The 17,436-nt window shown below is 51.6% G+C and overlaps 8 protein-coding genes across 8 annotated transcripts; 4 read left to right on the forward strand and 4 right to left on the reverse strand.

Moving 5' to 3' along the window:
* Positions 1-344: 344 nt before the first annotated feature.
* On the reverse strand, positions 345-2,302 carry BDV17DRAFT_252594 (MDR family MFS transporter). Its single transcript, XM_073756570.1, has 3 exons — positions 2,089-2,302; positions 1,627-2,033; positions 345-1,576 (listed from the first exon to the last, which is right to left on the reverse strand). The coding sequence occupies exons 1-3, from the start codon at positions 2,224-2,226 to the stop codon at positions 415-417; spliced, it is 1,707 nt and encodes a 568-aa protein (XP_073619837.1). The 5' UTR covers positions 2,227-2,302; the 3' UTR covers positions 345-414.
* A 264-nt stretch (positions 2,303-2,566) lies between these two features.
* Positions 2,567-4,826, forward strand: BDV17DRAFT_287367 (Zn(II)2Cys6 transcription factor; the record flags this gene model as incomplete). Its single annotated transcript, XM_073761158.1, has 4 exons — positions 2,567-2,958; positions 3,008-3,035; positions 3,085-3,561; positions 3,609-4,826. The coding sequence occupies 4 exons, from the start codon at positions 2,567-2,569 to the stop codon at positions 4,824-4,826; spliced, it is 2,115 nt and encodes a 704-aa protein (XP_073619838.1).
* Positions 4,827-4,986: 160 nt separating this feature from the next.
* Positions 4,987-6,709, reverse strand: BDV17DRAFT_144928 (NADP-dependent oxidoreductase domain-containing protein). The gene is made up of 6 exons (XM_073754372.1): positions 6,272-6,709; positions 6,192-6,214; positions 6,072-6,138; positions 5,938-6,025; positions 5,333-5,884; positions 4,987-5,281 (listed from the first exon to the last, which is right to left on the reverse strand). Exons 1-6 carry the CDS (start codon positions 6,364-6,366, stop codon positions 5,147-5,149), a joined length of 960 nt encoding a protein of 319 aa, XP_073619839.1. The 5' UTR covers positions 6,367-6,709; the 3' UTR covers positions 4,987-5,146.
* Position 6,710: 1 nt separating this feature from the next.
* Positions 6,711-8,886, forward strand: BDV17DRAFT_144948 (Zn(II)2Cys6 transcription factor). The gene is made up of 4 exons (XM_073754373.1): positions 6,711-7,043; positions 7,097-7,588; positions 7,643-8,120; positions 8,173-8,886. The coding sequence occupies exons 1-4, from the start codon at positions 6,793-6,795 to the stop codon at positions 8,536-8,538; spliced, it is 1,587 nt and encodes a 528-aa protein (XP_073619840.1). The 5' UTR covers positions 6,711-6,792; the 3' UTR covers positions 8,539-8,886.
* Positions 8,571-11,140, reverse strand: BDV17DRAFT_144924 (putative MFS transporter). Its single transcript, XM_073754371.1, has 6 exons — positions 10,625-11,140; positions 10,475-10,570; positions 10,135-10,419; positions 9,857-10,078; positions 9,279-9,804; positions 8,571-9,229 (listed from the first exon to the last, which is right to left on the reverse strand). Exons 1-6 carry the CDS (start codon positions 10,865-10,867, stop codon positions 8,991-8,993), a joined length of 1,611 nt encoding a protein of 536 aa, XP_073619841.1. The 5' UTR covers positions 10,868-11,140; the 3' UTR covers positions 8,571-8,990.
* Positions 11,141-11,514: 374 nt separating this feature from the next.
* BDV17DRAFT_145137 (TauD/TfdA dioxygenase family protein) lies at positions 11,515-13,346 on the forward strand. The gene is made up of 5 exons (XM_073754376.1): positions 11,515-11,975; positions 12,050-12,144; positions 12,204-12,645; positions 12,759-12,862; positions 12,934-13,346. The coding sequence occupies exons 1-5, from the start codon at positions 11,753-11,755 to the stop codon at positions 13,156-13,158; spliced, it is 1,089 nt and encodes a 362-aa protein (XP_073619842.1). The 5' UTR covers positions 11,515-11,752; the 3' UTR covers positions 13,159-13,346.
* Positions 13,347-13,533: 187 nt separating this feature from the next.
* Positions 13,534-14,710, forward strand: BDV17DRAFT_299495 (histidine-specific methyltransferase; the record flags this gene model as incomplete). Its single annotated transcript, XM_073763886.1, has 3 exons — positions 13,534-13,877; positions 13,917-14,581; positions 14,644-14,710. The coding sequence occupies 3 exons, from the start codon at positions 13,534-13,536 to the stop codon at positions 14,667-14,669; spliced, it is 1,035 nt and encodes a 344-aa protein (XP_073619843.1). The 3' UTR covers positions 14,670-14,710.
* On the reverse strand, positions 14,705-17,255 carry BDV17DRAFT_145156 (FAD binding domain-containing protein). Its single transcript, XM_073754377.1, has 5 exons — positions 16,736-17,255; positions 16,155-16,635; positions 15,824-16,065; positions 15,724-15,764; positions 14,705-15,658 (listed from the first exon to the last, which is right to left on the reverse strand). Exons 1-5 carry the CDS (start codon positions 16,976-16,978, stop codon positions 14,752-14,754), a joined length of 1,914 nt encoding a protein of 637 aa, XP_073619844.1. The 5' UTR covers positions 16,979-17,255; the 3' UTR covers positions 14,705-14,751.
* Positions 17,256-17,436: the final 181 nt, after the last annotated feature.

Below are 17,436 nucleotides of genomic sequence, written 5' to 3' on the forward strand. Positions count from 1 at the left end.
GTTAGCGAACACGTTCAACATGTTGTGGTCAGGTGCTCAGGACTTGGAATTATTATTCAGCGGGATGGGGCTCTGCGATTGAGGCCAGGCTACTGCACTTTGCAGGTTGTGTTTATCGGTGCAAAAGGTTGTGTTTTGGGTTGGGTAGGGTATGGTGATATTCCTTTCTCGCAATGTTGAATATATATCTTGGACCAGTACTAGGGTCCGGTCATAGATCCATAATAAGTTCTATACAAACCAGATCAGATCTTTACAAACACCAGTTGCCAGTGCTGAAAGAGACCATGAGAAATATTGAAGAGCGATATGGATGAAGGAAGAGACGATATTATACAATTGGGAGCCACTTTATGCAGACTCCAAATGGTCTAAGTCTAAAGTCTAAGGAAGATAGACCACACACATGCGACTTCACACATCCAATTTCTCTTTGGCGTGAGTGTTCTGGTTGCCAGAGTGCGATCCCACATCGCTTTCCAGACCATGGCCAGATGCAGTTTCGCTCCGACTCTCACCAGTCGCCTTGTTATGCAGTTCTGGTCCCTTCTTGCCTGCGGTCTTGATGCTCCGCCACTCAACGACGAGAGTACCCAGAATGGCACAGGCACCAACGGCTGCAGTGACCATGAAGATATATGTGATGGCGTAGTTGTACGCATTCACCACTGTGGTGAGTTGATCTGGGGGCACAATGTTTCTAAGATTTGTTGCACCACTACTAACAACCCCACGAGCGTCAAGTCCGTGAACGTGCGACAAATGCTGAACGAGCTTCGTGGTTAAGAGGTTTTGATCGATCGCAAGAAAGACGGCACCTCCTAGTTGCTGGCAGAAAAACATGAGGGCCATGCCCAGAGGCACATCTGGCCGTGGTAACACAGTTTGAGCAGACAGATTGGCCGTCTGAAAGCCGGTCCCAATTCCAAGACCGAAAAGCACCTGATAGCCCATCCAGTACCGGTGGTTGGAGTTCGGGGCCAGAGTGGAGAGTAGGCCCGCGCCGATGGAGAACAGTATAGGAGATAGAAGCATCGACGGGACGTAGTAACCGATGCGCTGAGTTGCGAAAGCGGAGATGAAGCTTGCGATAACCAGTGCCAGAACCATGGGGATAGTGCTGATTCCCGCGTGGGTCGCGGTGTCGCCTTTGACGACTTGGAACCAGATGTTGATGTAGTAGACGATTGACATCATTACGGCAGAGATGAGGAACACGAAGAGCATGCTGCCTGCAATAGAGCGGTTGAGGACGACTCGGGTCGGGACCATGGCTGTTTCTGGCGTCAAGACCTCGAATACGATGAAGGCCACAAGAAGCACGGCAAAGGTAACCAGGAGGCCGATCATTTTCGCGTCTGACCAGGCGTAGGTGGACCCGCCCCATTCGAGCGCAAGAATCAGGCTGATAATCGACGGAACAAAGAGAAATACGCCCAGCGGGTCAAGTCGCAGAATCTGATCTTTGATTCCCTTTCTCTCGCGAGGGGGGGACTGGACGTTGAAGAAAAGCAGGACAGCAAGAACGGTAAATCCGCCGATTGGAAGATTGAGGTAAAAACACCACCTCCAGGTTCTGCACAGCGTTAGCTATAGCTCTGGCCCTTGGAGGATACAATTGCTTACAGGTTGTCTGTAAACGCACCGCCAATAATTGGGGCAATAACAGACGATATAGCAAAGGTCATGCCGAAAAAAGATGTAAAGATCGGCCGCTTGCGCAAGGGAACCAGGGAGATGACTATCATCATGCCTCCAGAAAAGATACCGGCTGATCCCAACCCAGCAATTGCACGCCCGACAATGAATGCCGTCGAAGTCGCGGCCGCTCCACAGAGGGCTGAGCCGGCCTCGAAGACGACAAGCGAGGCAAGGAAGGTCCATTTGGTAGAGTAGATTTGATAGATGCGACCAAAGACGGGATTAAAAGAGGCGCAGGTCAGCATGTAGGCGCTACCATACCAACCGATGTCGTTGATTGAGCCAAACTCGTCAGTGATAGAGGGGATTGCGGTTGCGATTATCGTGCGGTCCTGCAGGACGAGGTATCAGTAAAGGGCCAGACCCCAGAACTCGCAGCTCGCATACCAGGGATACAAGAAAGATTGAAATGAACATCCCCGAAACCACCAGCCAGAATTTCGGAGATTTGGGCTGGAAGTTAGCCTCAGCGTCTGCGTAACCGCCCGGCTGCTGGCCAGACTTGGAGTCTTCGTTTGAGGACATTGCGTTGAGGTACTGATGAATTCGTAGATATTCCGTCCCTGAGTGGGACAAGCCTGAAACTTATATCCATCGCGACGAGTCTGGCTGAGGCTGTTTTCGACGGTGTTCGGGGTGTTGATTTGGAGTTTGTGCAGGGAAAACAGTCGCCTCGGACACAACAAACACCCGAGATTTGCTGAGTCAGCCCCATCGGGCAATTCCACCCTCCGGCGCCTTCTCTTCCTTCTCTTCTCCCTCACCCTCGTCTTCTCCTCATCACCATTTCTTCAGCCGCCGGTGTTTGTCATCAGCTGCAATATCTCTGGTTGGTGTTTTATCCTCTTCTTCATGAAGTTGAACCATGTCCGAACCCAATCCCGAGAATCAGCCGCCAACCGAGACAAAACCCGTCCGCGTACTATCATGTGTGCTCTGCCAGCAGCGCAAAGTCCGTTGTGATCGTTCCTTTCCTTGTGCAAATTGCCTCAAGGCCAAGGCTCAATGTGTGCCGGCTGGTCTACTTCCGCGCCGTAGGAAACGCAGGTTCCCCGAGCGTGAACTTTTGGACCGGCTGCGCCAGTACGAGAATCTCCTTCGGCAGAATAATATCAACTTTGAATCGCTTCATGGAGAACCGCAAAACACAGGTGATGACAACCTGAGCCAACGGGATGATGGCCGGGAAGACTTAGAGACACCGTCGCAAAGCTCTTCACCTCGACAGAATTCATCCAAGGGTCAATATGAGGCAAAGTACTTGCTTGCCCTGTAGATTTTTCCGCCCATTGCTAATTCCTGCCAGAAACTTTTGGCAAGTTATGAATCAGGCAGTCTGGCTCTCCTATTCTGGGTCCCGTTCTACTGCTGACGCTTGTATAGTCACCCGAATCTGACAATGATGGAAACTCGGCGGCTGCGGTACTAACCGAGGATGTGGTCAAGAAGGCCTGGGACCAGGGCTATAGTTCGAGCGATCCTCTATTTGGTGGCCAAAACAGCCCAGTAGATCTCTCATCTCACCACCCAGAGCCCTCACAGATTCTCCGCCTTTGGCAGGTATACCTCGACAATGTTGACCCGCTTCTCAAGGTCACTCATACCCCGACGTTGCAAGTCCGGATCATTGAAGCCGTCGCCAATCTGAAGAACGTCAATCCGGTCTTAGAAGCTTTGATGTTCGGGATTTATTGTATGGCCACACTAAGCCTCTCGCCGGACGACTGTGAGACTCTTTTTGGCCTCCCGAGAGAGGAATTTTTGGCGTCCCATCAGCGAAGCTGCCGCCAAGCTTTGATCCAGTGCGGTTTCTTGCGTTCTGATGACCGTGACTGCTTGACGGCGTCATATTTTTACCTGGTTTGTCAAACTCGGATTATTCTTCTATTACGTACTCACAGCACCAGATGTCCCTGCGCCTGACAATCGGAGACCCTCGAGCTCTATCGTCCATGCTAGGCATTGCAGTGCGCACAGCCCAGCGCATGGGCCTTCATAGCGAGTCGGCCTGTGCTAGACACCCTCCTTTAGAAGCTGAGTTGCGCCGAAGACTCTGGTGGTCCATGGTTCTGTTCGACTCGCGAATTGGAGAGATGGCCGATTACCGAACGACTACGCTTACCCCTCTCTGGGACTGCAAGGTTCCTCGAAATGTTAATGACTTTGACTTGCGCCCTGGAATGAAGGATCCTCCAAAGGTTCAGGGCCCGTCGTCAGAGGCGCTTTTTGTTGTGGTCCGGGGCGAGATGGGTGACTTTCTGCGAAGCTCTTCCTTTCACCTGGATTTTACCTGTCCGCCGCTGAAGGCGGTTGCGAAAGAGATTCGCGGTAAGTCATATCAAGAAACCAATGAGTTGGACACCTTAGAAAGGTTGATCGAGGACCGATATCTTCGTTTCTGTGACCCAGAGAATCCTCTTCACTTCATAACCACTTGGATGACACGAGGATGGCTGGCAAAGTGCCGTCTGCTTGAATACTTTGCCAAGGATTCGACAGCACGTCAGACTAAACCCCAGCGTGATGCTGCCATTGCCCATGCCCTGGCAATGCTTGATTGCGACACAAGAATCCTCTCTAATGCATGTGCAAGCCGCTATCTTTGGCTGGTCCACTGCTACTTCCCCTTTCCAGCCTATATTCACATTCTGCAAGACCTGAGGAAGCGCCCTCTGATCAAGCAGATGGAGCAATGTTGGATTTCCATGGGCGAGAATTTCGAGGCTCGCGCAAAATTAGTCACTCGTTTGTCTCCGCGCATGCTCCTCCGGCCGGTAGCTACTATTATTTTCCAGGCCTGGGAGGCAACCGAGTCGGCGCTGAGACAGTCGGGTCAACCGGTGATACCGCCCAAGATAGTATCCATTGTGAAAGATTTACTGGCTCCGACCACTGGCCAGCCTTTCGGGGGAAGTACATCGAGCACAAATAACCCGAGCACTTATGCAGCAGTCGCTTGGTCAACCCAGATGAGCTTGGGTGTGCATAATCCGCTGTCGACGATTGAAGGCGACAGTCTGAACACCGGCCCCCAGGTGTGGATGCCCTTTGACCTTCCAGCCCAGATCTCGGGTCACAACATGTTCAACCCTTCAGATTGGCCACTTATCAACTGGGGAATGTGAAGCTGCAACCCTAAACCACATCTCTCTCGGTCTTTTCTACATCCGACGTCAAGATTATCAAGTCGTCCAGCAAATGAGCCTTTGAGAATGACTGTATCCACACAAAATGCTATAAACGGCATGGCTCTGTTACACGATATTTTGGAAGTTTGATATCGAAATCATGTATAATCTCAACAGGAATCCTGGCAGCGAAACTGATGATGCTGCGGCAAGAGCTCTCCTACTGCTCAGTCTTGTCTCGCGGGGTCTTGAGCCGGCTTGTTCTGCAAGTACTGGTCGAGCTGGTCCATGACCTCCGGCGTCAACTTGGGAAGGATTTACAAGCTCTTGACATTATCGACAACCTGTTCGGCCCGCGAAGCACCAGTTATTACGGATACGACGTTTTCATTCTTCAGACACCAAGCAAGCGCGAGCTGCGATAGCTTGACCTCTAGCTTGTCGGCCAATGTCTGATCCTGTTGTCAGCGTAGCTTCAAGAGCGCTGCGTGGGATTGGCATACCTGTAATCCCGCTATTTTCTTCACGTTGCCGGCCCATTGCTCACTATCCCACGTCTCCCGAGCTCCTTTAGCGAAGTTATCCTTACTCTCAGCGAATCGTGAGCCCGGAGGAGGTGTTGTTGTGTCGTTGTACTTCCCACTTAGGAGACCCATCTTCAAAGGCGAGAATGTGGTGAGGCCGATTCCAAATCTTGAGTACAGTCTCTGGTACTGGCCTTCAACCTTGCCTCGGTCCAACATATTGTAAAGTGGCTGTTCGACAATGGGCGAAATGAGACCCAGAGATTTGGCGATTCCACATGCCTCCGCAATCTCGTCTGCTGACCACTCTGAGGTTCCCCAGTAGAAGGCCCAGCCCTTCTCGATGACAAAGTTGAATGCTCTCACTGTCTCTTCCATGGGTGTTAACCGGTCTGGGCGATGTGCGTAAATTATGTCCACGTATTCGAGTTGCAGTCGTTCCAGCGATGCTCGAGTGCCCTCAATGATGTGTTTTCGCGATAGTCCATGGTTATTGATTAGGATCTCGCCGTTCGCCAGGCCCCAATTCAGCTACTCCTGGGTTAGTCCTACGGCCACACTCTTCATCATGTTACGGTTCCCACCTTTGTGCTGAGGACGATGTCGCTTCGCCTCCATCCAAATCTCTTAATGGCCTGCCCCATGATAATTTCCGATTGGCCCCCAGCATAACTTCACTTGTCAGCGTGTGCGTATCTGGCGTGACTGAGTGGTCTACCTCTCAGCGGTATCAAAGAAATTGATTCCGCAGTCATACGCCTGCTTCATACATTGAAAGGCGATCTCTATTGAAGTGTCAGCCTCTCTACATTGGCTTTCCATGGCAATTGGACCGTACCATTATCAACATGGCCCCCGAAGCTATGTAAAAGCCCAATTAGTCACCAGTGCTCTGAGCGATCGTGTTCAGCAACTCACGTCAACCATCCACCGAGACCTAGCGCAGAGACATGCAATCCGGAATTTCCAAGACGCCTGTAGATCATGTCTTTGTTTTTGTTCGGCCATGCCATTTTGCTTGAAGAGAGTGTTAGCGTTGAGATTGAAACAACGCGATTCGGACTGCAGCGGCAGCGGGCGGCCCTCCCATTTAATAAAACACGAACTGCACGATTGACGATTTATGAACGGCAGACCTCGGCGAAATACTCGGAGAGACTCAGCTGGTCCCACGAGGGGCATTCATGCCACTCTCCTCTGTGAGTCGCAGGACAAGAAGTATACAAAAGTGGGCCCTTTGATGGTGTTATGGGTGGAGGCGAAGACGCCATCGACGCTTCAAATGCACAATGTCCGCAACGCCCAATCACCGTCAATTGTTGCTGAACTTGCTGTTATCCCTGCCAGTGGGCCGTTTGAGGGGCGATTGTCTCCAAACTCCGCAAATCCCTCCCTTCCATGAGTCTGGATAATTTTTTTTGTGACGCCGAAGAGAAGCGATGAGTTCCTCCCGGGGTTCTCTAACGAAGAAGGCTTGCGATGGATGCAAAATCCGCAAGGTCCGATGCGGCGGAGGGAATCCATGCAAGCCTTGCCTGAATGCACGCGTTCAGTGCACTTATAATCGCACGCAGCATACCCGAGGTCCGCAGAAGCTGCGCGCGGCGACGAGACAGCTCATCGAGCAGAGCCAGCAAAACCCTGCGCAGAATGCCCGGCTGTCAGGGCAGTGTCATTGGACTTCCGATAGGTAAGATGCTGCGATTTTATATTTCGCTCTGCCAGTTCTGACTTTGCGACTAGTAGGTTGCCGAAAAACGCCATTGCTTCGCTATTATACATCTACCACGTGCGCATGTACCCAGTTTGGCCGATCGTTGACGTAGACACCCTCATAGCCGACCTGCAACGGGATGTGGACGGGCAAGACCATGAAACAAGAGCACTTGCAACGGGTCTCGCCGCTGCGACCATGGCGCAGCTCCGGCTCGGGGAGAGCTGTGTCTCGGATCGACCAATCACAGCGGATATACTTGCGGTTGAATGCCAGGAGGCTCGGAGATCATTCGACTATCGCTCAAAGGTCAACTTGAACAGCGTCCGGACGGCGTTCTTCCTCCACGTTTACTTTGAGAACCAGCAGCCCGGAGGAAGCGAGTCGGTGTTATATCTCAGGGAGGCAATTACTCTTGCGCAGATGATGTACCTTCACAGAGAGGCCAGTTACGCCAGGCTCCCGGCTGAAGAACAGCAACTCCGTCGCCGAGTACTATGGTTATTGTTCGTCACTGAACGGTGAGCATAAGCTATTCCCGTATTTAGAGGCCCACTCTAATCAGCAATCCCCAGTGGTGTCTGCATCCCCCACAAGCTTCCAGTGGTTCTGAAGACCGATACATCAATGCCGAAAATCGACGCAGATGACGAATCCCAAGTCTTGCCCGCATTCCTCAAACTACTCGCTTTGTTCAGGCTATTCGAACAATCCCGCATGTTCGATATCGTTGAAGACTATCATCTAGGTCTCGAATCACCGATGAGCTCCGCAAACGCGGCAGATGCGACATTTGATGAAATCCTTCAGGACAAATTTCGAGATGGCCCAGGAGCCTTGGATCATGTTTCTGACGTACAGAGAGCGGACATTTGTGTCACTAGACACTGGATGCGCATTTTGACCTGGAAAGCTCTGTCTCACCAGAACGTTGGACGATCGCGCGCCCAATGGCCTCTCTCGCCAGTCTTTCCTTTAATCGTCGCACGAGACCTCGTAAACGTGGTCTTTCAGTTACCTCGAGCAGCACTGCAAGCCCATGGGCTTGGTATGGTAAGGTCATTAAAGGTAATATCTGCGTGATTTTCACTGACAGCTCGAACAGCAATTGAAGCTACATGAAATCGCCAACTCTCTCGCTGATACCGTGACCAACACGGCAATGCTGCCCCAGAAAACTATTTGGGACAAAGAAAATAGACCGAGCAATATTCTTGCTCGTTTACACTCAATTCTATCCGCGTTCACAGACGGCGGAGACAATGGTTTGGTCGACATGTTGTTTCAGAAAATGGCTAAGGCATACTATACACATTCATCTACTATTTTGCCATCAATAAACAGCACATATCCTTCACACAGCCGAGAGTCGCAAACGAACACCGCCCGTATACAGGAAGTTCAGTCCGATAATTGGCAGATTGGCTCTGTTGGAAATGTCCTCGAACAGACCGTGGACGCTCCCGACTGAACTGAGGGGAGGCTACCTGTTCCTGTTAACCCTACGAATGCAAGCCAAGGGTCTAACTACGAAGCTACCGACCTAATTACAAATCCCGCACCGTTGGAACTTGCGACACCGATTGTTACAGACTCGTGGAGCTTATTGGCCTCCAGTTACGACCATTTGGAATCGTCTTTTGATTACAGTGCCACTGCAGATCTGACGACGGCCACTTCGACCTCAATAAACTTTGGTCAAGTTGATACACTATTGACCAGCGTGGTATTCGATCCCCGCCCAGAATACTTGCCGCTAAATACATACCTGGCCATGTCCAGTCCTTCCGAAGACAATCAGTTTTCGAGGGTCAGCGCGTTCACATGACATCGCCTCATATCGGGAAGCATCCAGCCAGCGGTCCCTTCCTTCGAGCGAGCAATTCAGCAAGCAAATACAGCCGCGATCCGGACGCTCATGGCTCAGTACTTGAAGCGGAAATCTAGTCGCTTGTTTCCTTCCTTTTCTCTTGCAGGAAGGTCAGCCTGATAGTCAATTCGCTCTTCCGGAGATAACCGCTCCCATTGGCGCTCCTTCTGCCGGTTCAGGTGCCTGAGGTACTCGCGTTGAACCACAAACACCACCAAGGAGAAGGCACAGGTAGCAATTAGCACCTTGTTGCCCGTATAATAATACGGCTGGTCCCAGTTGCGGTAGATTTCTAAATCAAGTCAGCCTTGGCTTTGCAGAAGTGGAGTGTTCAAACTCACGCGAAGATACCACAGACCCCATCTGGACAATCACGTTATATGTCGCAGCGGTAATGGCTCGCTTTTTCACATCGAATGTGTTCTCAGAGATCCACGCCGAGACGATGGGATGGAAATAGGGGTATCCCGAAATCATGGTCGTCACCGTGAATCGTCCCCAGTTGTATCCATGATTTGGGAGGCCAAGCAGAGTAGCCAACAGTGGCAGGGACCAGAATTCACCAGCCAAGCAATGGAATGTGCGTTCTCCAAAGAACTCGCTGCTCTTGGACAGAATAAGCATGAGGATGATTTGAAGTGCCGCGGATGGAATCGTGAGCATGTTCGACTCGAACGTTGTGAAACCGAGCCTCTTGAGGGTCAGGGAGAGGTAACCCTGCACGGGGCTTTGCGGGATATAGGCAACCAAGCCAACCAAGTACAAACCCCACATGGACTTGTCTTTCCATGCGTTCAGAACGTCGCGGGGTGTTGCCCACTCATTTAGGTGAGTGAGACCTTTGGATGGGTCGTCACGCAGAAGGCGCTAAAGTCTGTCAGTTTATGATTCAGAAACCCGTACCAGAAAGGAATCATACGTTGATCATAATCACTTCCTGGCGCTCGGAGTACCATGACCTAGGGCATAGGACGCTCTTCGTCCTTGTCGGCGAACTCGGCAGATAGAAAAACGCAAGCACTCCAATGACGAACGTCAAAAGCCCATCAATCAGGAAGAGCCAGAACCACCCAGACTTTCCCTCTACTCCTCTCATCTCCAGAATACCCGCTGCCAGCAGAGCCGAAATAATGCGCGCAACCTGTAACAAGTCAATGCTTTGAACATGGGCAATGGGACCAGCAAAGCAAAACGCACATTCAACGTCGACCAAAAGAAGGCAAGTCGAACGGAGAGCTCCTTTGTCTTATAAAAGTATGTCGCAAACAAGATTGTTCCGGGGATAAAGCCCCCCTCGAAAGCTCCAATCAATGCTCTGGTCACATAGAAGGATGCGCGGTCGGTCATCCATGACTGCGTCCAGGAGACAAGACTCCATAGGATCATAAGGATGGGCAGGACTCGTCGGAAGCCGAAGCGCTTGGTGAGCAGTTGCACGGGGAATTCCGCTGCAAGGAAGCAGAGTAGTTGGATTGTGTTACCCTAGACAGCGCATGTTAATCCAGAGGTCATCTTTTTGTTTCATGGCAGGACATACATTGTTGTAGTCGTCAGTGGTCAGGCCGAGATCATCGAGGAGGTTGTCAGTCAGCGCATTTGACAGGTTGCCGCGGTCAAGTTGCAAGCCGAAAAACTGGATCAACAATCAGCGACGGGGTTCTATGTCCTGTGAGGCAAGAATCCTCACCATCAGACAGAGCCAGGTCATGAGCAAGGCGTCGGTCTTCAGCACCACCCTCTTCTCCTCCGCCTCGGTCCACGTCGCAGTAGGATCAAACCTATGGTGTCCCTCGTACGACTCATGCGGAGGAACAACACCCGCTAGATTCTCCTGTCCGACTGCAGGCGGCGCCTTCAAATACTTATCATCCTCTTGGGCATGGACATAGGCAGTCGACGGGCCTTTGGCGCTCTGTTCGATGTCGGCCATGGTGCAGGCTTCAAACCAAACCGTTGTACTGGGAATGAATACAGGCGATGGTTTCAATTTCAGAAAAAATCAAGACGCGCTGCTGACATCCTTATATACTCACGTACATGGCTATAAACCCGTTGGACGGTCAGAGGATGAGCAGCTTCACCTGTAGTTATTCGCAATCAGGCCCAAGCAGCCGTTTTCCAAGAGACCATGCCCTAACCTGCGCTAAAGCATTACACCACAGAGAGCTCCGAGCACATCATCGCGGGGTGGCACAAATCACTCCACAGCCTGCGTTTGGGTTGAGAGATTGGGGATCTTTGTGAGGAATATTGATATTCGTTACCGAGTCTGCACTCTGTCCGTGATTGTTTGTTTTCAGGTACCTAGAACGAAGCCAACAACAAAACCACTGCACCATCCGCAGAATGATATACTCGCAAAGACCGCCCAACACAGCTCAGGATACAGCGCGCACCAGCCCTAAACTGACTTTGGCAAGACGACCGGTCCATTCGCGCGGCTCTCCGAGAATTTCGCCGGGGCCCCGCCGACTGCGCTACGAGTCTGCGTGACTCTTGCGCTGGCCAGTGGCCAGTCTGAGGTCTGCCTGACATAGTCCACTGGATCCTGCAGCACACTGATGGTTCGTCCCACGATCCCGTCCCGGTTCTAGACTGGGGAATCGCGGACCGTACGACAGGCGCTTTATTGAAGGTGGTGGGGAGGTGTATTGTCTTCGTAGATTAGGTAGTACTAGTATATGAATGTCGCCATCGCGGACTCTTACTCCCACCTCGACGCCGCCTGAGGACCTAATTCTACTCGTTTGGTTTCTGACAGTGTCAGCTTTTGTCTCTTCTCGAATTAACTTGACTTTAGTCTTACCTACTCAACATGCCGACCGTTATCGAGGAAAGCACCAGTCCATCACTCGTGGGAGGCCACTCCGAGGCTCGCCCCCGCGTATCCCGGCCTCTTGAGTACTCTGGTAGTCTGGACGCCTACCAGCGCCAGGATCTGACTCCTGTGATTGGGACTGAGTTTGAAGGCATTCAGGTTGCTGATATTTTGCAATTGTCTGATCGCGACCGGTTGATCCGGGACCTGGCTGTTACCAGTATGTTGGTCTAATTTAGGATTCCAATTCAGGTGCCCCTGTCCTTATCAGGCTGACTGAGCTGACCTGGATAGCCTCGACGCGAGGAGTAGTCTTTCTCCGAAACCAGGATGTAACACCACAGCAGATGCGCGAGTTCGCAGAGATCTTAACGAGAGAAGCAGGATGTGTCAGTTGCTGTTCCCCTTGTGTATGGAAAGTCAACGTACAAAGCTGACATTGGCCCAGCCAGAATCATCCGGCCTGCACGTCCACCCCCTTACAGAAGAAGGGAGTGAACTTGGCGACCAAATCAGCGTCATCAGCAGCGAGAAGCAAAAGAAAGGAGGCGGTCTCACACACCAGCTTAGCGACGTTAGTCGATTCGCGTCTGCGGGCTGGCACACGGATATCAGCTTCGAGCGGGCCCCCTCGGACTATGCTATGTTGAAAATCCATACCCTTCCGGAAACAGGGGGCGATACGCTCTGGGCGTCCGGGTATGAGATCTATGACCGGCTGTCACCGGAGATGGCAGTTTTTCTGGAACGCTTGACGGCCACGCATGATGCCAGTTTCTTCCACGATGAAGCGCGACGGCTGGGTAATCCCTTGCGAAAGGGGACGAGAGGGTCACCGCTTAATCATGGCGACGAGCTTACTGCTATTCACCCCGTCATTCGGACTAATCGTGAGTAGTCGGTCTGCCCCTTTCCCCTGCAATCTGCATCTGCATTCGGGAATCTGCAATGCAGGTGGTCACAAGCAAGCCCGGGTCCCCGCTGACACGTCATTTCCTGGCAGCCGTCACTGGGTGGAAATCAGTGTACGTCAATAAAGGCTTTACGAAGCGGATCAACGGGGTAACTAAGGACGAATCTGACGTGCTTCTGCAGTACCTGTTCAACGTAAGCCAACCGTGTCCATCTTCCGGGTTTGTTATGTGGTCAGATGCTGACCATGAACTCCACCTTGACAGCTCGTGACGCAGAACCACGACGCACAGATCCGCTTCAAATGGCGGAAGAATGACGTGGCGATCTGGGATAACCGGTCCACGTGGCACTGCGCAACATACGACTACGCTGAGATGCGAACAGGCGACCGAGTGTGCAGTTTAGGAGAGGCACCTTACCTAGACCCTCATTCTCAGTCAAGGAAGCAGGCACTACTACAGAGAGCGATAATGAATAATGGAGTATAATTGGCGGGTAGTCTAACCGCCAGTGAAATTAGGCATGTGTTCGGCATTTAGGGCAAACGCGATGCCGCATGCGGTAACCCTTGTCTGCCAGCCCTGGTTGATCTCATCATGACATGTCCGCTAGACTTTAGCTTTACCAGATTAACCATGTTTGCCACTCGATGGCCCAATCATGTCTTCCCAGCATATTCTGAATACATCTGGTCCAGCTCATTCTAACCTAACTAGTGGATCCCACGTGATGAGGGCCATGGGTCGAGTATACTATACCATTGACCATTTACCCCAAAACCCCCAGGAGTGTCGAGGACTTGATTGAGTCACCACTACCGCTCTACGGCTGCAAGTTGAGGGGCAGGAAGTTGAGCCTTCACAATGTTTGAGAAACCTCTCAATTCGGTTACCCGTGTCAAGGCGCATCCTGCGCAGAGCCCGCCCGCGCCTCGCATCATCGATATCCGCGCAGCCAAGAGAGACATCGAGCTGCGCGAGGCTCTGCAGCAGAGTATTCATAGCGGGAGCACTGCTCTTCCAGACCTATTGCTCTGGGATGAGCAGGGACTGCGACTCTTCGAGGAGGTCACATATTGCCCGTCATACTATCTAACGGGAGAAGAGATCTCCCTGCTTGAGAAAAACAGGCTGCAGATCGCCAATCATATCCCGGATGGGAGTATGCTTGTTGAGCTAGGGAGTGGGGGCGTCTTCTACCATCACCAGTTACAGGTTGGGTGCAATTGCTAACTTGGGCATTATAGAAACCTACGCAAGACAAAAATCCTCCTCGACGCCCTCGAGGAACTCGGTCGTCGCGTTGATTACTTCGCCCTTGACCTCTCTTACTCCGAGCTCGCACGCACGCTGCGACCCGTCTCAGGACTCTATAGGCACGTCAACTGTTACGGGCTACTCGGGACATACGACGACGGGCGGAGATGGCTCCAGCATCCGAACCTGCGTATGCGTCCTAAGACAATCTTGTTCTTGGGATCGACGCTAGGAAACATGGAGAAGGATGATGCAGCTGGCTTTCTAAACAGCTTCACGGACGTTGAATGTGGGCTCCTGCTTGGACTTGATGGGTGTAAGCGGGAGAAAGAGGTCCTTGCTGCGTACGATGACCCAGAGGGGATCAACCATCGGTTCGTGAAGAATGGATTGGTCAGGGCGAATAGAATCCTGGGGAAGGAGGCTCTTGAGCTCCATAATTGGGATGTGCAGGGTGGTTGGGATGCAGAGAATGGTGTGCATACTCAGTATTACTCCCCGAGCACGGATACCTTCGTGGAGGGTGTTCGCTTCCGTGCTGGACACAGGCTGGTGGCTGCAAGGAGTCACAAGTATGATGCCTCTGATCGAGACACTCTCTTTAAGAGGGCGGGTTTGACACCGTTGGACTCTTGGTCTTCTGAAAAACAGTATAGTGAGTTTTCACCGGCCTTAACTAATATTCATCCTGGATCTGCTAAAACTGACGACGTCCAGACCTGCTCTACCTGAGAAGCGCATAGATAGAGGCTAGACAGAAAGACGTAAAGACGTTGTTGGATTAGATCATACATCTCTCAAATTCATGTACTGGACATTGATTTATCATTTGCTGTCTACTCTATAGAACCCCGAAAAATGGTCATGCAAGTTTGAAACATCCTCCAACCGTCCAATCCAAGAGACATGCTGGTCCGGGCGGCATAGAACAAGACAGCCCACAGCTTTATCAATTCCACATTGCTCATATGCACCTCCACAGTCCCGTCCGTACGTGCCATCGTCCGCAAAGACCTTGCCGTAGTCATACCCTAGTTCCTCGTCAAACGGGCGAAATACCTCAGGGAGATCCATAATATTGACGGAATCTCTCGGGCCCGCGTGGATCATGATGACCTCAATCTCCAGTTGCTTCCTCCCTTGGGCGCCGGAGGTGTAGTGTGGGTATCTCTCCAAACCCTCTGCAAATGCCGCAACGCGTTCTCCATTCCTCCTCCGCCGTAAATCGCCCGCGAAAACAAGCACTCTCCAAGTCCCGTTACTCGGCATAGCCCGGGCCAGATCCACCAGGCACCCATCTGCCTGGTTGACTACGGTGACCGATCTCAGGCGCATGCCCAGCTTAATCGTACTGGAGTTAGACAAAGTCTTCGTGCCACCTTCACCTTCATTGTGACCGTCACACCCGCCGGACGCAATCAGCACGTTCGACGCATAAGTCACCTCAACCCCAGAAATAAACCCCGCATAACTCTCTCTCACTTTACTAACATCACTGATAGACGCTTCCTTCTGCTCGTAAACATGGACAAGGTCGGAATCCATCTCCATCATCGTCTCTGCCACTGGGCGTCGTTCGGCCTCGTATGTTTGGAGGATAACTGGGTCTAGGACACCGTTGATCACCGATCCGATTTTCCAGATCAGGTTGTATGTATCTTGGATCGAGACGTTCATGCCCTGCCCGGCTTTGGGAGAGTGTGTGTGGGCGGCATCGCCGGCTAGGAAGACGCTGTGTACATTCTGTATGAGATACGTTGATTTTATAGGAAGTTGGTTAGGGCACTTGGAACTTACCGATTTCTGACTTGGTATGTCCCGACGAGACCTTGTTTTATCTTTACCTTGTTAGCTTCCATTTTCTCATCTTCGCCGAAATCGACGGCTCAAATCTTACAGGATATATCGACCACCAGTCGCAGTACCTGTATGTCAAACTATACGGATGCAGAATCCTCTGAATCAGCTGGATCAATGCATCCGGCGACTCATCCGACTGCTCCAGGGCTTTCCGTTCAAGATCCGAGTCCGAATTCCCCTCGAGCTGAATATAGAACCGAACAAGGCGATTCTCCCTGGGAGCCGTCATAATGCTACCATACTGGTCCGAATGAATGGCGCAGGACTGCCGGATATCAGCTGTTTAATGTCAGACCATCCATCTAACCGCAAAGCAGAGCAGACTGATCCTGCAGTGTACAATAAGCAAGATAGACAGGTCGACATACGAAAATCAGTAATAGGCACAATATCAATAACTCCCCATTTCGAATCCGTCGATTTCGCTTCCATCGGCACGCTCAGCTGTTCTCTCACTGTGCTTTTCGCCCCATCGCAGGCGACGACGTACCGTGCTTGAATGATCTCTGTAACCTGTGCGTCTCCGGCTCCGGTCCCGGCTGCATCCCCATCTCCGTTGGTGCTGGTTTCGAGTCCATCAGGGTTCGGTTTCAGAAGCTGCGCCATGCGGTCTGTTCGTAGACTCTTCGTTTCCACATATACCGGGTGAGTCTCGTTATCCGTGAAATAGATCTTCTTTGCGCGCTTCTGCCTTTCAATCTTGATTCGTCCTTGATCGGTCAAATAATCAAGCATGATCTGCTCGATCACGCCCTGGTTAAGCAAGACCTGCTCGAACCTCGAGAGTCCCGGCGGCTGAGCCCTTGCGCGATGCTGACATTCCAGTTTTTTGGAGTCTGGATTAACGCCCTGCCTTTCCACAGATCCGTTAGTAAATATCCTCTCGCGCTCTTCCTCATTTCCATCGACATGGAATCTCGGGCAATTGCTGTTGCAAAAGAAAACCCACCCAATAACTCATGTGAACCAGCACAACCGCCTTCCTAATAACAGGATCAACAATCCCAAAACTATCAAAGATCTCGAGCGTCCGGCTGTGAATCCCATCGGCGTGGCCTGTCTTTGTTCGGTGCTCGTTTTCATCGATTATTCGTGCGGTTAGGCCCAATGAACTGGCCCAGCATGCAGCTATCAACCCGGCTGGGCCGGCGCCGATTATTAGGAGGTCGGTTGTTGATGTTTGGAGCGCCATGATATAATGCGATATGTATGCTGTGAATGGCGCATGGAGCCCCTTGGGCGTAGTCTCAGTCAGTCAGGACTGTATTGGGCGATGGTGGTTTCCACTGATTTTGGCTCAGACCAAGCTCACGGTATGAAGCTTGTTAAGACTGATTCCCGCATCATTCTTCCGTACGAAGTTTGAAGATCGTAGGTAGACTGGTATGCCCGTCGGCGGAGCAGGATGGGTCAGGGCGGATCCCGTTGAGTTAGGGCATGATGATATGAACAATGACATCATATGCGCGTATACAATTTAGACTACTCTTGAGTCTTCTCCCCGACAGAGCCTACAAAACCTGGCCAATCATGCGCTCCTTATTTCCAGCGCCCATGTGGATAGTTTCACATGCTTATCCCTAGCTTTTATGTAGAATCAGCATATCGTCATACCTCGTCAGAACTTAAAGTGTCGTCTACGGTTGATAT

This window comes from Aspergillus undulatus (genome assembly GCF_047715775.1).
Source record: "Aspergillus undulatus strain CBS 261.88 unplaced genomic scaffold BDV17scaffold_4, whole genome shotgun sequence".
Classification (NCBI taxonomy): domain Eukaryota; kingdom Fungi; phylum Ascomycota; class Eurotiomycetes; order Eurotiales; family Aspergillaceae; genus Aspergillus; species Aspergillus undulatus.

What these genes read in the sequence shown, in the direction of transcription:
- BDV17DRAFT_144928 (XM_073754372.1), bottom strand. Translation starts at nt 6,366, where the DNA reads ATGGCATGGCCGAACAAAAACAAAGACATGATCTACAGGCGTCTTGGA. An exon ending in CGGGGGCCATGTTGATAATG is followed by an intron (nt 6,139 to 6,191) that starts GTACGGTCCAAT and finishes ACACTTCAATAG; the next exon opens with AGATCGCCTTTCAATGTATG. An exon ending in TTCTTTGATACCGCTGAGAG is followed by an intron (nt 6,026 to 6,071) that starts GTAGACCACTCA and finishes TGACAAGTGAAG; the next exon opens with TTATGCTGGGGGCCAATCGG.
- BDV17DRAFT_145156 (XM_073754377.1), bottom strand. Translation starts at nt 16,978, where the DNA reads ATGGCGCTCCAAACATCAACAACCGACCTCCTAATAATCGGCGCCGGC. An exon ending in TGGTTCACATGAGTTATTGG is followed by an intron (nt 16,636 to 16,735) that starts GTGGGTTTTCTT and finishes GTGGAAAGGCAG; the next exon opens with GGCGTTAATCCAGACTCCAA. An exon ending in TGTGCCTATTACTGATTTTC is followed by an intron (nt 16,066 to 16,154) that starts GTATGTCGACCT and finishes GACATTAAACAG; the next exon opens with CTGATATCCGGCAGTCCTGC.
- BDV17DRAFT_145137 (XM_073754376.1), top strand. Translation starts at nt 11,753, where the DNA reads ATGCCGACCGTTATCGAGGAAAGCACCAGTCCATCACTCGTGGGAGGC. An exon ending in CCGGGACCTGGCTGTTACCA is followed by an intron (nt 11,976 to 12,049) that starts GTATGTTGGTCT and finishes TGACCTGGATAG; the next exon opens with CCTCGACGCGAGGAGTAGTC. An exon ending in CCCCGTCATTCGGACTAATC is followed by an intron (nt 12,646 to 12,758) that starts GTGAGTAGTCGG and finishes ATTTCCTGGCAG; the next exon opens with CCGTCACTGGGTGGAAATCA.
- BDV17DRAFT_252594 (XM_073756570.1), bottom strand. Translation starts at nt 2,226, where the DNA reads ATGTCCTCAAACGAAGACTCCAAGTCTGGCCAGCAGCCGGGCGGTTAC. An exon ending in CAATCTTTCTTGTATCCCTG is followed by an intron (nt 2,034 to 2,088) that starts GTATGCGAGCTG and finishes CTCGTCCTGCAG; the next exon opens with GACCGCACGATAATCGCAAC. An exon ending in GGTGCGTTTACAGACAACCT is followed by an intron (nt 1,577 to 1,626) that starts GTAAGCAATTGT and finishes AACGCTGTGCAG; the next exon opens with AACCTGGAGGTGGTGTTTTT.
- BDV17DRAFT_144948 (XM_073754373.1), top strand. Translation starts at nt 6,793, where the DNA reads ATGAGTTCCTCCCGGGGTTCTCTAACGAAGAAGGCTTGCGATGGATGC. An exon ending in TGTCATTGGACTTCCGATAG is followed by an intron (nt 7,044 to 7,096) that starts GTAAGATGCTGC and finishes CTTTGCGACTAG; the next exon opens with TAGGTTGCCGAAAAACGCCA. An exon ending in AAGCCCATGGGCTTGGTATG is followed by an intron (nt 8,121 to 8,172) that starts GTAAGGTCATTA and finishes CAGCTCGAACAG; the next exon opens with CAATTGAAGCTACATGAAAT.
- BDV17DRAFT_144924 (XM_073754371.1), bottom strand. Translation starts at nt 10,867, where the DNA reads ATGGCCGACATCGAACAGAGCGCCAAAGGCCCGTCGACTGCCTATGTC. An exon ending in TGACCTGGCTCTGTCTGATG is followed by an intron (nt 10,571 to 10,624) that starts GTGAGGATTCTT and finishes TTGTTGATCCAG; the next exon opens with TTTTTCGGCTTGCAACTTGA. An exon ending in CCACTGACGACTACAACAAT is followed by an intron (nt 10,420 to 10,474) that starts GTATGTCCTGCC and finishes TGCGCTGTCTAG; the next exon opens with GGTAACACAATCCAACTACT.